Raw genomic sequence first — 16434 nt, 5'->3', positions numbered from 1 at the left:
TGCACTATTACATTATTACAACAAATTCATCCAATACTGGAGATGTGCCATTACTTCGTTACCACAAAGATACTCGGTTCCTTGGTGAATTTCTTTTCTTCGGCTCTGGATATATCTTCTCTGGCTCAGTGAAATTATTCTCTTCGGCTTAGTGGAATTATTTTCTTCGACTTAGTGGCTTTATCTTCTTCGGCTCAGTGGATATAATTTCTTCGGATTATTAGATTGGTTTTCTTTGGTTAATAATTGGTTTACTTATACAATATTACCCGATGCATTTCCGGGTCAATGGATTCATCTTCTATGGTTATTACTGGAACTATTTTTTTCGGCTCAATGGATTCATCCTCTATGATATCAATGGATTCATCTTTTATGGTTATTACTGGATTCTTCGGGTCAATGGATTCATCTTCTATGATATCAGCGGATTCATCTTTTATGGTTATTACTGGATTCTTCGGGTCAATGAATTCATCTTCTATGATATCAGCGGATTCATCTTCTATGGTTATTACTGGATTTTTCGGGTCAATGGATTCATCCTCTATGATATTGGGGGATTCATCTTCAATATATGCTTCATGGTTAATAGCGTAATCTTCAACGTGGATTCATCTCAAATACTTCATCTTGGATTCATCTCCAGTGCTTCATTTTTTATGGCATAATCTTCAATGGTTCAATCTTCAAACGATTTCATCTCCAATGGCGTAAATTTTCGGATGATTCATATTATATTATTGTCAATGGATTCATCCTCAATGGCTTCACCTTATATGACTCCGCAATTCCGTAAACTTCTTTCGGCAACACGGATAATACTCGGGGGCTCGATAACGACTTTGCCCCGAGTAGCAACTATGACACGGCGTTTAAGCAACAATCATGACAACACCCCAGAATTGCTCGGGGGCTCGAATATTTCTTCATCAACAATATGGCGGCGTCTACTTTCGCTATTCGTGGTTTTTTACTTCAGCTTGACTTCTTCTCGGCACTCGAAGACTTCATCGCATCAACTTCGTCGTGTCCAATAAGCTAAGTGTTCTTTTATTTTGCACAAACTTGATTATCATTTACTTTCGCCGCACCCGACGCTCGGGGGCTGCGCGGCATATATTCACTTTACATATCATCGAATCCGGGCATCTGACACCGCATGTGAAAAAGAGAGTCAAGGAAAAGATAGAAAAAATTTGTTTAATTGTGCAGGAGAAAGAAAATTTCAAAGTATATAAGAGAAAACCCGACGAAATTGTCTACGGGGAAAACTCGACGAAATTGTCTTCAAGAAAGAACAGGACCCGACGAAATTTTCCTGAAGGAGGAACCCGAAGAAATTTTCTTCAAGGATGAAACCGACGAAATCTTCTTCAGGGAGGAACCCGACGAAATCAAAAGAGAACCCGACGAAATCTTCTTCAGGGAGGACCCGAAGAATTTTCCTCAGTGAGGACCCGAAAAAATTATCTTCAAGGAGGACCCGAAAAATTATCTTCAAGGAGGTCCCGAAAAATTATCTTCAAGGAGGTCCCGAAGAATTATCCTCAAGAAGGTCTCGAAGAATTGTCTTCAAAGAGGACCCGAAAAATTATCTTCAAGGAGGTCCCAAAAAATTATCTTCAAGGAGGTCCCGAAGAATTATCTTCAAGGAGGTCCCAAAAAATTATCTTCAAGGAGGTCCCGAAGAATTATCCTCAAGGAGATCTCGAAGAATTGTCTTCAAAGAGGACCCGAAGAATTGTCCTCAAAGAGGACCCGAAGAAATTTTCCTGAAGGAGGAACTCGACGAAATTTTCATCAAGGAGGAACCAAAAAAAAAAGAGAGATGAACAAATCTTCGGGTCCATTGACTCGTCATATTCTTCCGAGCAAAAGCATCGGTGATGAACCCAACAATATAGAAGAATCCAATATATTCGGCTGTCTCATCGAGCCCGAGAGAAAAATAGAAGAGCCCGTAAAATGGGTCATTGCATCAGCCGAACAAGGCACTCAACAATATATTCTCAGAGCGCTAAAAGTCGCGAATAATCTCTGAATGCGGCAAAACTTTGCGAAGGTAAGACCCCAGATCTGTTCTGAGTGGCGTGGCGCCGTCTCTGACGTCGGTTTGCTACTTCTATCCGTATCAACAGATACGAAGAAAAATCCTAACGGACGCGTTAGGTACCCGATAAATATGACTGGGGCTCGACAGAATGGTAAGACCTTAAGCGGCACTCGTCGGAGTTAACACCGGTATCCCGGGATCATGTCCGGGGACGTGATCTTGAAGTAGGTTTTTGCGGATTGCCACTAGAGCAGTTAACTAGTACCTGATCCGTCAGATGAACTAGCCCCAATTACCATTATCCCTGTACAATATAGATATAGATGTCAAATAAAAATAGCAACGGCCTGGAGTCGATAAAAGAGGGCTGCGCCCGAAATATAGTCAAGTTCTTTATCGAGTAGTACAACTTGAGCATATGCCTAGGTGCAAGCACCTGTCCATAGGCTCGGGGGCTACTCTTATCGAGAGTATTGTTCACCCTCCCGATAAGATACAAGAAAGAGGAACAATTGTGGTGTCGATTAAAAGCAAGTTGAGCCTACACCCAAGTGCAAACACTTGGTTGTAGCCTCGGGGGCTACTCCCATCGGGAGCGCTGGTCGCGCACCCGATAGAAAGATAACTTCGACAACATCTACGGCAATTAAGGTTTGTAGACTCCACTCGATTCTACGACTCGAGTGGAGCCTACTCCCATCGGGAGCACATGGATTTCATCAAGTTTTCCAGAAGTACAGTCAAATTCTTCATCGAGTAGTACAACTTGAGTCTATGCCCAAGTGCAAGCACTTGCCCATAGACTCGGGGGCTACTCCCATCGGGAGCGCCGCCGCGCACCCGATAATTTCAAGAATCGTCGACATCATCTACGCTACACATGATCTACGACATGGACCTCGCCTTGTATTTCTTCGACTTCGGAGATGGTTATGCTTGGAGTTTCTACGCAAGTCTTCGACTTCCCTATAAACTCGGGGGCTACTGAAATGGGCATACCCTTCGGGTACCCATTATTAGTATACCTGGCTCGGCCCAATATGGAGAAGACTAAATATGGAGAAGGCCCAACAAGGCAACCCGAAGAAGTAGTCGACTAGGACTCTTGTAAAACCCTAGGCTGGTTGCATATATAAAGCTAGCCAGGGCACCCGAAAGAGAGAGGCCAACAGATAGACAGAATATAGACAACATAGCTCCGCCTATGGCGGCACCATGTAAACATATTATGCTCATATACTTGGATTGCTAGCAGCACGTAGGGATCCTCCACCGAGGGGACCCGAAGCTGGGTACGTCGTGTGCCTAATCTCGCTCCCGGAATCTCCGTCGTCGCTATCTCCCGAAACCCAAGTCTACAATACGTAGGCATTGCCGAGGTGTTTCCTCGTCACCGGGGTCCACAGTTCACTAGAGGTGTCTCTCCCATAAGATAAAAGCATGTTGGGTGAACAAATTACAGTCGGGCAATTGACAAATAGAGAGGGCATAACAATGCACATACATGTCATGATAAATATAGTGAGATTTAATTGGGCATTACGACAAAGTACATAGACCGCCATCCAAGCATGCATCTATGCCTAAAAAGTCCACCTTCGAGGTTATCATCCGAACCCCTTCCGGTATTAAGTTGCAAAACAACGGACAATTGCATTAAGTATGGTGCGTAATGTAATCAATAACTACATCCTCGGACATAGCATCAATGTTTTATTCCTAGTGGCAACAGCACATCCACAACCTTAGAACTTTCGTCACATCGTCCCGCATTTAATGGAGGCATGAACCCACTATCGAGCATAAATACTCCCTCTTGGAGTTAAGAGTAAAAACTTGGCCAGAGACTCTACTAATAACGGAGAGCGTGCAAGATCATAAACAACACATAGGTAATAACTTGATAATTAACATAACATAGTATTCTCTATCCATCGGATCCCGACAAACACAACATATAGCATTACAGATAGATGATCTTGATCATGTTAGGCAGCTCACAAGATCCCACAATGAAGCACAATGAGGAGAAGACAACCATCTAGCTACTGCTATGGACCCATAGTCCAGGGGTGAACTACTCACTCATCACTCCGGAGGTGACCATGGCGGTGAAGAGTCCTCCGGGAGATGAATCCCCTCTCCGGCAGGTGCCGGAGGAGATCTCCGTAATCCCCCGAGATGGGATTGGCGGCGGCGGCGTCTCGGTAAGGTTTTCCGTATCGTGGCTCTCGCATCGGGGGTTTCGCGACGGAGGCTTTAAGTAGGCGGAAGGGCAACGCGGGGGCCACACGAGGGCCCCACACCCTAGGTCGGAGCGGCCAGGGCCTAGGCCACGCCGCCCTAGTGTGGCGGCGCCTCGTGGCCCCACTTCGACTCCTCTTCGGTCTTCTGGAAGCTTCGTGGCAAAATAGGACCCTGGGCGTTGATTTCGTCCAATTCCGAGAATATTTCGTTACTAGGATTTCCGAAACCAAAAACAGCAGAAAACAGACAATCGGCTCTTTCGGCATCTTGTTAATAGGTTAGTTCCAGAAAATGCACGAATATGACATAAAGTGTGCATAAAACATGTAGATATCATCAATAATGTGGCATAGAACATAAGAAATTATCGATACGTCGGAGACGTATCACCGCCCCAGGCATCGGCCAACTCCGGGTCGTGCCTTCATTCCCCCGTCCCTTTTCTGGCGTGTCCCACCGCCTTTCCCCGACGGCGACCATCCCCATGTCCAGAAAAATGTTGTTGTGCAGGTGAGGAGCCTCGATCACGATCATCGCGCCTAGAGGCCCACCGCCCACCGGCCTCAACACTGCATCTTTATTCTTTTTTTAGGGGAGGATAATATGACGAGCAGAGCGAGGCCCATCTCCGGGTAGGCTTGAGACGAAGTGGATTCTGAAGCTAGCCCTTATGTCGTTCCCTGCAGGGACGCTAGGGGGGGCGAAGCCCCCCCCCCCCCCCTTGTACGGATTGTCTCACCGCCAATATATACCTCTTGCAAACCGAGCGGCTAGGTTTTATCAGATTGTAAAATAATCCACGGCTTCTGTAAACACTCCCTGATATAGCGAAGTTTTGCCAGTTGATGTTCGTAGTTTTTCCCCGATAGTTTCATGGAGAACAACTACCTCCTCTAGGGTATGTCTTCTTCGCCGGTTGAGTAGGTCTTATCACATTATGAGCAATCCCAGTAATGCGATTAGTGGTTACCCTTTTGAAAATTTTGAAGCTAACATTAAGAAAGAAAATTGGTCTATATTGTTGAATTTGCACCGCATTCTCCTTTTTTGGAATAAGAGTGGTGGCCCCAAAGTTCAACTTAAACAATGGTAACTCACCCTTTTGCAACTAAGCAAACAAGGCCATCAAATTACCCTTAATGACCTCCTAAAAAGTTTGGTAAAATTCCGCCAGAAACCCATTCCGTCCCGGCACCTTATTATGCTCCATCTGAGAAATTGCATCTAACACTTCCTTCTCAGTGAAGTCTGATGTAAAAATAACATTCTCCTCAACAGAGAGTTGCGATATATAATTGATATATAATTGTTCTGCTCTTCAATTAAAGATAATTTATTTAGGACCGACGTACCAAATAATTTCTTATAGTATACTTTTAAATTTTCTTTCCCAACAATGGTTCCTTCATCCTATTCTAACTAGATTTTCTTCTTCTTCCTTTGTTTCCCATTAGCAATGAGATGGAAGTATTTAGTATTATTCCCACCTTCTTGAACATGTTTGACCTTAACCCGTTGAGCACATTTTGTTTCCTCATCACGTCTAAGCTTGCAGACATTTTCATATATAGTTATAGTAGTAAATAATATACGGTAGAGATATACGAGCTGTCTCATGCGATAAATAATAAAGTCTAAAAGAAGCGACCAAATCTTCGAGATCTTTAAATTCCTTCTTCTTCCATGACACAATTTTGCACTTTTCTGAAGGCAGCTGCACATAGATAACAAACCACAAACCTGCAAATACCAACGAAAGTTTCCCATAATTTTAATTTGAGCCACAATACCAAGAGTACGTGCACATGTGGAACCATTAAAATAGTTAATCAATATCGGCAAGAGTGCCAACCCTATTATGCCAGGGAAAAGCAGCCATGCAACTTGATCAACATCTCTGGGGAGTGAAGAGTACGAATGAAGAGAATCACCATCGTCGAGAATGTAGAAGTTGAGACAAATACTGCGAGGACCATGAGAAAAGATTTAATTGATCTAGCGAAGCAAGATCTAGAGACCCATACTTAGAAAACTATATTCTTTCAGCACCATCGTTGACGTCGTGAAGTAGATCTTGTTGTCGAACAAAGAACCGAGGATCACTTGTTGTAGATGAACCTCCATTGAGACGGATGCAAAAGAGAAAATGGCTAATAAATCACTAGAAAACACTAATTTATTTAAAACTTCATAAATAGATCGGATTCTCTATCCCTCCGGCTAGCGGCTGGCTTCCTTCTACTCCCTCCAATACATATTAGTTGCCACTAATGCAGATGTATCTAGATATATTTTAGTTCTAGATATATCCATACTAGTGGCAAGTAATATGAATCGGAGGGAGTATTTTGATTTTTTTTTTTTTTTTTGGATTCCTTGCAGCCTAGAGGCCACCGCCCTCAATATTGCGTCTTTATTCTTTTTTTTTAGAAGATGGCACCTTTAGTCCTGTTCACCTTACCCGCCAAGCTCTATCTTCTAGGCCCAACGATATTTGGTATAGGGGATCAACTTCCAACTGAAAATTCGTACTACGTATGACCCTCAGATTTTAAAGACAGAAAAGTCACCTCCGTACGTCTGGTCAAGGAAAGAACAAAAAAGAAAAAACCTTTAACCACGCTGTCAAGGCTTCAACTTCATCTTCCATACTCCAACCGCATTTTAAATAGGGAATCAACTTCCAGCTAGTAGCAACCGTATGGGATGGGAGTGAATATAAATTTGCACGATTTCCCCCAGATTTAACCACAGAGGTTTTATAAAACAACAACAAACTCATGGACTCATGGCCCATTTCCGGAACAACAGAAAAAGGGAGAACGCCCACAGCCACAGCACTATTTTCCCGGTTGATCAAACCCGGAAAAATAACTCCAAAACCGGAATCGATGTCCTCCTCCCCGTCCCCATCGCCGTCCCGCCTCGTGCCGCAGCTCCTGGTGGCGCTCCTCCAGCGCCGCCGCTTCGACGACACCCTCCGCCCGTGCGCCACCTTCCGCGGCTTCTGCCCGTCCTCCATCGCCGCCTCGCTCGCCGCCATCCCGCGCCTCCTCCTCCCGCGCTCCGCGGGCCGCCTCTGCCCGCAGCGGCCATTCCCCTCCCCGTCCTCCTCCTACCACCGGCGCGTCGTCGCCGCTCTCACCCTCGCCTTCCTCAACTGGTCCCACTCCGACGCCAGCCCGCTCACCGAGGCCCCGCTCCGCGCCGCCGCGCTCTCCCTAGCCCGCGCCCGCGCGCTCCCCGCCCTCTTCGGCCTCCTCCGCGCGCACACGCCGCTCGTCTCCACGGCCGCGCTCACAGACGTCATCCGCGTGCTCGGCGAGGAGGGCCTCCCGCGCCAGGCGCTCGCCGCCTTCCACCGCGCGCGCCAGCTCCGGTGCTCCCCGGACGCGCAGTGCTACAACACGTTAATCGCGGCCCTGTGCCGGAACGGGCGGTTCCAGGAGGCCAGGTTCCTGCTCGACCAGATGGAGCGCCCCGGCGCGCGCTGCAGGCCTGACCCCTACACGTACACGGTGCTCATTTCCTGGTACTGCAAGATCGGGGTGGGGACCGGGTGCCGGAAGGCCGCCAGGAGAAGGATCTACGAGGCCGGGAGGCTGTTCCGGAGGATGGGCGAGAAGGGGCTCGAGCCGGACGTGGTGACCTACAACTGCTATATCAATGGCCTGTGCAAGACGTACCGGGTGGAGCGCGCACACCAGGTGTTTGATGAAATGGTCAGCAAGGGGTGCACACCGAACCGGGTTACGTATAACTCGTTCGTGAGGTATTATAGTGCGGTGAATGAGGTTGACAGGGCTGTTGAGTGGATGAGGAAGATGGTGGCAAGGGGGCACGGGGTGGCGACATCAAGCACGTATACGCCACTTATCCACTCGCTATATGAGAGTGGGCGGGTTGGGGATGCAAGGCAGTTCATGATCGAGATGGCGGAAAGTGGGCATGTGCCCAGGGAACACACCTACAAGCTTGTGAAGGATGCAATTGAGGACGCCGGTGAGGAGGCCTTGCCGCCAGACCTCTGTCGCTCCATCGATGGTGGCATCAAGGAAAGATTTCAGCATGTCATGCGGATTAAGCCCATAATGAGACCAGTGACAAGATTATCCAGGACCAACATTAACACTTGAGAGGTTGATCCTGCACACAGAAGGTTTTTGATCGAGATGTCCAAGGGCTGTGCTAATGCCCTGTGAGCTATTGAAGACTGACTGTGGATGCTCTGGGTAGGAAAGCTTTTCTGAAAGAGCCTTGGCCCTGAGAGGACATGATGATATCAGGGAAAGCACTGGGTTCAGCTTCGTTCCACTGTTAGATAGGCAATTCAATAGTTGAATGCTGTTTATGCTCTTGGCTTGGTTCGGTGATGAGATTAAACCCAAAACGCCATCAATCTACTCACAGGATTATTCTAGGCAAAGATGAAGTGGATTTGTGGAAGGTGAATAATATCTATGATTCACCTCACCGTCATAAGGTGTTTGATGAAATGGTTAGCAAGGGATGCACATCAAACCGGGATACATATAACTCATTTGTTATGTATTATAGTGCGTTGAAATGAGGTTGACAAGGCTGTTAAGTGGATGAAAGAGATGGTGGCAAGGGGGAAAGTGGGCATCTTATCAGGGAACACACATACAGGCTTGTGAAGGATGCAATTGAGGAGGCCAGTGAGGAGGCCTTGCCGGCAGACCTCTGTCACCCCATTGATGATGATATCAAGGAAAGATTTCAGCATGTCATGCGGATGAAGCCCATAATGCAACCAGTGACAATATTATCTTGGACCAACATTGAACTTGTGCAAACTTGACACATGAGAGGTTAATCCTGCATGCATAAAGTTTTTGATTGAGATGTCTGAGGGATGTGATAATGCACGTGTAAGCTGTTGAAGACTGTGCCTAAGAGTGTTCTGGGTAGGAAGCTTTGCTGAAAGAGCCTTGCCCCTGTTACATGATGAGCTCAGGAAAAAAGCACCGTGATGACAATGAAACCCAGAATGCCACCAATCAGTACTAACAGGATTGTTCTGAGGCAAAGATGGAATGGATTTGTGCAGAAGGTAAATAATGTCTGAGATTCTTATCATTCTCAAAATTGAATGGGAATAATTTCTGCAGGACAATATTGGTCGGTTGTTGTTTACAAGTAGTAGAACTTTTGTCACTGTACATTTCTGGGATAATGTATTTTGCAGTATGACCAAATAGAGAAATTGCCTTTTTCTCATCATCATTATCTTTTTCAGTTTACAGTATCAAGAAATTTATAATATACATTTCATATTATCTAACCCCCACCAAACATTGTTATTTCCCTTTTCCATGTTCCTTGCTTTGTTTATATATTATAAGTTGACATCATATTTATCGCGAGGAATTGGTTTCTGTCGCTCAGGACTACACATGTTCGATTATCAGATTTGCCAGTAATGGTGAGGGAAATTTTGGGTTTTCTGTTCATAATTACATAAATACTGTAATTCTTGGCTATGGCACCATTGGGATAACAGCTATATTAGCAGTGCATCCTCCATTGTTATATAATGTCTGAGAATTTGGTGAAGATGCTGCCAATGAAGTGTATAGCAAACTGTATGAAGGTCACACATCCTTTACTATACTGTGACGAAAAAGTCACTCCTATAAAACAAAAGGGCTTACAAAGGTACCATTTCTACAAAAAGAACTTCACACGTGAACTCCGAATATGAATAACAACAAGGACCTCAAAAATTAGTTTCTCAAATTGCACACAACTTCCACTCCATGGCTGACAGATGATTTATACTGATCCGTCATACCGATACAGAAGTAGAAACTCTTTCTGTAAGCTTATGTTGCTGCTTTCTGTTTGTGGCCTTTGCTGTATATCAAATAACCATCTGTTGCTCCCTCCATTTGATGCTTATGAATGTTGAGGGACCTGACTCTTCATGGTTTCCAAGCAGATGGTGGTGGTGGTGGAGTTGGGAACATTGGGGGAACTGCTGAGAAGATGGTGTTCTTATCAATCGAATTTCTGCTGCCGGTATCGATGTCAGCTAGAGAAATCAGTGCTGCAACCAAGCCAGCATTTGCTGCAAGAGTAGGCTCTGTGTAATTGTAGTTTGTGCGGATATCTTTGAAACCATCGTGCCTGTCAGGGCCAGCAACCATTGCTCCGATGAGGACATTAGGGTTTGCCTTTTTAGACTCTCTCCACTTAAAACCTCCTTTGCATCCGTACTTGACACCATTATGAGGGATTGATGCCCCTCTGTGATGAACACGCTTGGGGTACTTCTTCCCATAACCCACGACGTAGCTCATCTTTTGTGGGTTCTTGCCTAGGATGTAATCGAGCTGCAAATTGAAGGGTTTTGAGTGTCAGTTAACTGATTCCTGCTAACGTAGCATTACACAGTATTTAGTCAAGATTATCCAGTAAACAAAACCCCTACCTGTGACTTCGCAAACTTGCGGAGGACATCTGTCTTGTAGAAACTAGGTCCACAGTACCACCCTGGTGTATCAGCAGTGTCCAGATAATCAGCATACAAAGAGGCAAGGAAAGCCGCATTGACAACATACTGAAGTGGCTGCGGCCTTCCATGGTTGAGTTGTATCAATCCTCCTGCAAATCACCGGCTACTTAGCTTTCCTTCGTGGAAATGGAGTTAGGAAGGAAGTGAAAAACAAAAGAGGGGCACCACCAACCTTTAGTGAAGTTGAATGAATTGTATACTGGTAGATATGAGCACATGACATTGTCAGTTTGGTTGTGGAAGGTCCTTAGTATTTCTTCGTAAGGGTACCCTGGACTTAGGAAGAGCCGCAACCTGCTGAGAAGAACCTGGAAAATGTAGAAAGTGTTAATGCTGGATCATGCCCCATTTGAATGCTGCAGTGACTATCTTTTTCCATATAATAATCTTACTATAATGATTCCTTCCGTAACGCTAATATTCTTTTTCTTCTCTTTCAGATGATGTCAGAGCGCTGTTTGTTGCCCCTTTGGTGCTAAATCCTAAGCATTTCTAACTCATCCCAGTTGACTGAACATATGCATGAAGGATGCTAACCTGAGATCCTGGAAGTTTGTCATCCCAGGTAAACACTCCATAATTTGGACTGCCAAGCCAAAACGCTCCCGCGTGCTTCGCCATTCCTGGAGCCGTGGCGACCGTGAGGTACGACGTGTTCCCCGTGGCGAAGTACATCCAGGCACCACCCCAGACAAACTCGTCCCAGTAGCTGGTGGAGTTGTAGAACAGCGACTGGTCAGAGCCATTGGGGCTGTATCGGCCCCGCTGCACTCTACCGAACTTGTACAGCGCCTTGGCACCATGGACGAGCTTGTCAGAGTATGCCTTGTTATCCTTGAACACTATGGAAGCCGCTGCGAGGGCAGCGGCCATTTCAGCGGCAAGGTCAGAGCAAGAGTGGCACTCGATGACAGGCCTCTTGTAATCGATATCCTCTGGTCTCATCCAGCAGTAGTGGTCATTTGGCGAGGGGCCCTTGGAAGTGTCACCTATACCCACCTGCAACAAGAAGATCATGTGACATCAGTGATCTGCTGTACCTAGAGCCTGCTGATGTGTTGCAAAAGGGGCACTGAGAGTTTACTCAATTTATCAGAACATAGCAAATGAGGGTGCTGAGATGATCGAACCTGGGCGACGATCTTATCAATGGTGTCGGCGGAGGAGTTGAAGGTCTTGAGCATGTAGTCGGTGCCCCACTTGATGATCTCCTTGACATGGTCGAGCTCGCCGATCTTCTCGTACTTGGCCTTGTACTCGATGACGGTCCAGCTGAGCATGGTCATGGACCAGGCCATGGGGTAGTTGAACTTGATGGCGTCCCCCGCGTCGTAGAAGCCGCCGACCAGGCTCTTCTTGGCGGTGCTGTCGGAGAGGCCGTCCTTCATGCCGGAGTTGCCCCTCCAGCTCACGCCGTTGTGCTTTGGGAGAGGACCAGCTGGCAAAATTCAGAACCATGGTACAGCGTCAGAAACTCAGAAGGTGCACATTTTGTTGTCGGTGGGTGCACCCATTTAGCTCATCAGTCAATTTGGTTGCTCCGCCCTATGGATTGGCTTTTCAGATGTGTGTGGAGACAATTGTTGCTTTTTCTCCAGTGGATTGCCTTGTGGTTAAATAAAGTATATGTAGTAATTCAGTTAGATCTCGAGCAAGCTAAATGTAGAAACAGAGGATGAGCTGGCAGCCGTAACCACAAGGGAAGAGAGTGAGAGGAGGACAAAAAGAGGCATTAACTAAGAATTGTTTGCATGTCGCTCGTTTCTATGCAGAACCGGATCTGAGCTCCGGCCGGCGGGTGCAGCAGCCTTGTCGGAGAGACGAACGGGAGGAGAAAGGAAAGGAGGAAACTGAGAGAAATCAGAAGGAAGAAAGACTCACATCGCTGTGCGTTGAAGAACATGAGCGCCTTGTGCAGCGCGAGCGTGTACTCGTCGGGCGGCGGCGGCGCGGGCTTCTTGTGCGGGACGAGCTTGACGATCATCATGACGAAGCCGATGAAGAGGCCGACGCCGAGGATGGTGCCGACGGTCCACATGAAGATCTTGCGGTCGATGACCATGCACCCGATGTCGACGTACTTCTTCTTCTTCTTGCCCGCCTGGTCGCCGGGGCCGGCGAGGAGCCAGCTCTGCTGCGTCTCGTCCAGCTGGTGCCGCATCATGGCGCCCCGGTCCAGGTCCCGGCTCCGGTCGTCGTCCGTCGCCGAGTCCGCGTTCGAGATCTCCAGCGTCCCGCCCCACGGGTCCCGCCCGAACATCTTGGCGCCGCTGCTGTTTCTCCTCCTCCTCCGACGATGGTTACGACGACGACGGCAATGGCCGGAGCCGCGCGCTCGGTTGTGCCCGAGCACGGCCGGTGACGACGGAGCTGCTGGTAACCGGTGATGAGCGAGAGCAGGGTACTACCACCACGAATGATGCCCGGATGGTGTGGTGCTATGTTATGATGGAGTGAAATGGAGACGGAGGAGGGTGGTTGGTTGGGGCGTTGCTTTCGTCCCGCTTTGCCCGTCCTTTCGGTTTGGTCTCGTTGCCGCTATCGGGTGGGTTGGCTTCTTGCTGGTGCGCCCGCCGCTTACAGTGGCCGTGTGGTGGCCACTCCACTTCACTCGCCTCTGTACGCTGTCCCTGTGGCCCGTGCGCATCACTCGCCACTTTACTTACCACCGGAACCTGCCTGCCAGTAACTTTTCTAGAGTAGATCTGATTGGAACAGGCGCATGCCTTGGGCGCTTGTAGCTTCTCGAACTGCGTCTACGTACGTGCCAAGGAAATATTCACTGCGCAGGTGCCAATAATGCGACCACAGCTGCTACAGGTAGCTAAGCTAGCGTCAAGATAACATTTCCCCTGAATCGCTTTCGCTTTGCGGAATGGAGCGGTTGCCGTTGCTCCAAGCTTGAAGCAAACCCATTATTTGTGAAGAAGAAAACACTTGGAGCAGCATGCGATCCGGGTGCCTGCTGTTTGCGTCTTTCTTTTAGCAATCTACATTTCTGTTCTCTGTGGATCTGTGGTTAGCCATATGAAAACCAGGTGCGGTGGGGGACAGGGTAGGTTGGATACTTGAATTGGAGGGGAAGAAGACGACGCCATGCCGCATGTGGCGCGCGGGGACGGTGAGCGGTACCACGTCCACGTAGCTATGTCGTATAGCCCGGCCTACGCAACTTGACCTGATGATACCCGTTGCCCTTGTATGTATTGTATCGTATGCCGGTCCTATCTTCTATATTTCTTTGAAATCTAGGGAAATGTTTGTTAGCGTAGTAGATAACCACTTGTCCTTTTTAAAAACTCTATCCCCTGCATACTAGGACATGCGTCATCTGCAAGACCCATGTATTATAACGGGATGATTCCTGGCTAGCTAGGCTCTCCACCAGAATCTAACCACTTTGGTCTCTAGACAATGCTATATTGCTATATATACCAAGCAGAGAGATTTGGTCACTAGCATTGTTTATACCCCACTAGGATTAGGAAAGGAGAAATTAAGTGAGGTCAGGAATGTTGGTAGTACGGCAGTTTCATATACAGACTGGTTTTGCAACGAGCAGTCCAGTGCGATGCCGACATGGCCCTAAGCCGATCCATCGCCGTGCTACGTGCTACGAGTACCTGAATAGCAGTAAACAACCGTCGAATTAGTTTGTACGCCTGTCTTTCACCACTGCGATTACTACTCCATGTGAGTACATGTTAGAGCATCTCCAGTCGCGTCCCCCAAACCGTCCCCCAAACCGCGCCGGATTGAGCGTTTGGGGGACGTGTTTCGTTCGTGTCGCGTTTGGGGGACGTCGCTCCCCAGTCGCGTCCCCCAAACAAAATTTCGCAAATTTTAAACTTGACTAGATTCGATTAGATTCGTCCAAACTTACATAGATTCGAACGAAATTTGACTAACTTTAAAACTAAACCTAATCTAGAACCACTTGCGGCGGCCGGAGGCGTCGTAGTCATCGCCGGAAGTTATACATCTCGTCGGTGACGACCTCCCCGCTTGACGCGCTCGTCGACGGGCTCGTCCACGGGCTCGTCCTTCACCAAGCCGCTTGGTCCTGCCTCGCCGTCGTCGGTGAGGTCCACCGGCGGCTTGCCGGAGTCGCGGATGGACATGGCGATCGCCGCGTCCGAGTCGCCCTCCGAGCGTCCTTGTCGTCCATGGACGCCAAGAACGCCGCCCGCAGCCCCGGGCGATCCTCGGGGTCGTCGCCGCCGGCGATGAGCCGCCGCCGCCGCTCGTACTCCGCCGGCAGCGCCGCTGCGACGCTTCCTCCGGCTCCTCCTTCACCTCCGGCCGGGATGAGGAGGGCGCCGTCGCGCCTCCCTTGCCGCCGCCCGTCGCCGCTACCGCCACGCCTCGTGTTGACGGGCGTCGCCGGCTCCTCCCTGACCTCCCGTTTGGGAACGGTATACGGCGCCGACCGGTACGACGACGACGACGGCGTCGATCGCGCCGGCCCCGAGGAAGAAGAGTGCGAGGAGGACGAGTACGTCGTCCTCCTCGGCCGCCACTGAGGAGAAGGCGGCGGCGACGACGGCATCTCCGGCCGCGGAGCGCCGTTGCGGAGGCCGCGGATGACGTTCTCGAGGGCGCGCCCGAACGCCCCGCAGCGGGCGCGGCCTTCCTCGTTCCAGTTGCTGGGCCCGCCGATGAGCCCGTCGGTCGCTGTGCGGCTCGACGTCGTACTTGGCCTTGAAGTACGTCGTCCACCGTCGTCGTTGTCCTTGGCCGCCCATGTCGGATCCGCCCGCTCCTCGGCGGTGAGTTGAGCCCGACGGGCCTTGATGGCGTCCCGCCATTGCTCGCGTGTACCGGCTTCGGCGGCGGCGGGATGCCAATGCCGTTCACGGCCATCTTCCGGCCCGCGCCGCCTTGGCGGCCCGCACGTCCGGCGGGACCGGATACCGGCGTGGTACGGCGCCCACGCCTCCGCCACGGTGAGGCTGCCGCGGCCGAGGCCGTTCGCCGCGGCGATCTTGCGGGAGGACGACATTTTTGAGCGGCGAGGAGAGGATCCGGGAAGCGGAGGCGGCGGCGACGAGAAGGATTATGATGAGCGGCGATAACCGGAGGGCGTCTTAAAACAGCGGCGGCAGCCGGGTGGTTGCACGCAATAACTCCGGCGCGGACGGCCACGCGGCCATGCACGACGAGACGCGTCCCTCGCGTCGCTCGGGAAAACAGGGACGCCATTAACGTCGCTTGACCAAAGGTAGGCGACGGGGTTTTAGCCTTCCGTGCCGGCCGACGCGTCGGCCCCGCCACTCCCCGCCTCGCTTCGTTGTGTCCGGCGTCCCCGGAGCGTCCCCCGTGGGACGGGGACGGGCTCGGGCGCCGGACACCGTATCGGGCCGCGCCGGACAAAAAAGGGCTTTGGGGGACGCGGCTGGAACGCTTTTTTTGTCCGGCGCGCCCCAAATCGCTTTGGGGGACGGTTTGGGGACGCGACTGGAGATGCTCTTACTACGATTAGAAATTAAGAAAAGCTCTTTGTGTACTGACAAGAGTAGATAGCCGCGCGCGCCCTGCTATGCCAAGCGTGGCGGCAGCCGGCAGGCGAGTGGTGGTTGGGGAAGTAACACGC

At 49.5% G+C, this 16434-nt stretch overlaps 2 protein-coding genes across 2 annotated transcripts; one reads left to right on the top strand and one right to left on the bottom strand.

Annotated features, from left to right (window-relative positions):
- The first annotated feature begins 7194 nt into the window (after window positions 1–7194).
- On the top strand, window positions 7195–8439 carry LOC124697367 (pentatricopeptide repeat-containing protein At1g77405-like). Its single transcript, XM_047229972.1, has one exon. The coding sequence runs from the start codon at window positions 7195–7197 to the stop codon at window positions 8437–8439; it is 1245 nt and encodes a 414-aa protein (XP_047085928.1).
- A 1473-nt stretch (window positions 8440–9912) lies between these two features.
- Window positions 9913–13116, bottom strand: LOC124704234 (endoglucanase 10-like). Its single transcript, XM_047236479.1, has 6 exons — window positions 12723–13116; window positions 11972–12279; window positions 11379–11840; window positions 11014–11149; window positions 10758–10930; window positions 9913–10659 (listed from the first exon to the last, which is right to left on the bottom strand). The coding sequence occupies exons 1-6, from the start codon at window positions 13099–13101 to the stop codon at window positions 10249–10251; spliced, it is 1869 nt and encodes a 622-aa protein (XP_047092435.1). The 5' UTR covers window positions 13102–13116; the 3' UTR covers window positions 9913–10248.
- Between the last annotated feature and the right edge of the window lie 3318 nt (window positions 13117–16434).

Source organism: Lolium rigidum, chromosome 3 (genome assembly GCF_022539505.1).
Source record: "Lolium rigidum isolate FL_2022 chromosome 3, APGP_CSIRO_Lrig_0.1, whole genome shotgun sequence".
Lineage (NCBI taxonomy): Eukaryota > Viridiplantae > Streptophyta > Magnoliopsida > Poales > Poaceae > Lolium > Lolium rigidum.
The sequence above is the reverse complement of the archived record's forward strand: the minus strand, read 5'-3'. Positions and strand labels throughout refer to the sequence as shown.

Bases quoted from the DNA above. Each gene is read 5' to 3' on its own strand.
- LOC124697367 (XM_047229972.1), top strand. From the start codon at position 7,195: ATGTCCTCCTCCCCGTCCCCATCGCCGTCCCGCCTCGTGCCGCAGCTC.
- LOC124704234 (XM_047236479.1), bottom strand. From the start codon at position 13,101: ATGTTCGGGCGGGACCCGTGGGGCGGGACGCTGGAGATCTCGAACGCG. The intron at 11,841-11,971 runs GTTCGATCATCT...TTCTTGTTGCAG, and splicing joins TTGATAAGATCGTCGCCCAG to GTGGGTATAGGTGACACTTC. The intron at 10,931-11,013 runs GTTGGTGGTGCC...GGTGATTTGCAG, and splicing joins TTCATTCAACTTCACTAAAG to GAGGATTGATACAACTCAAC.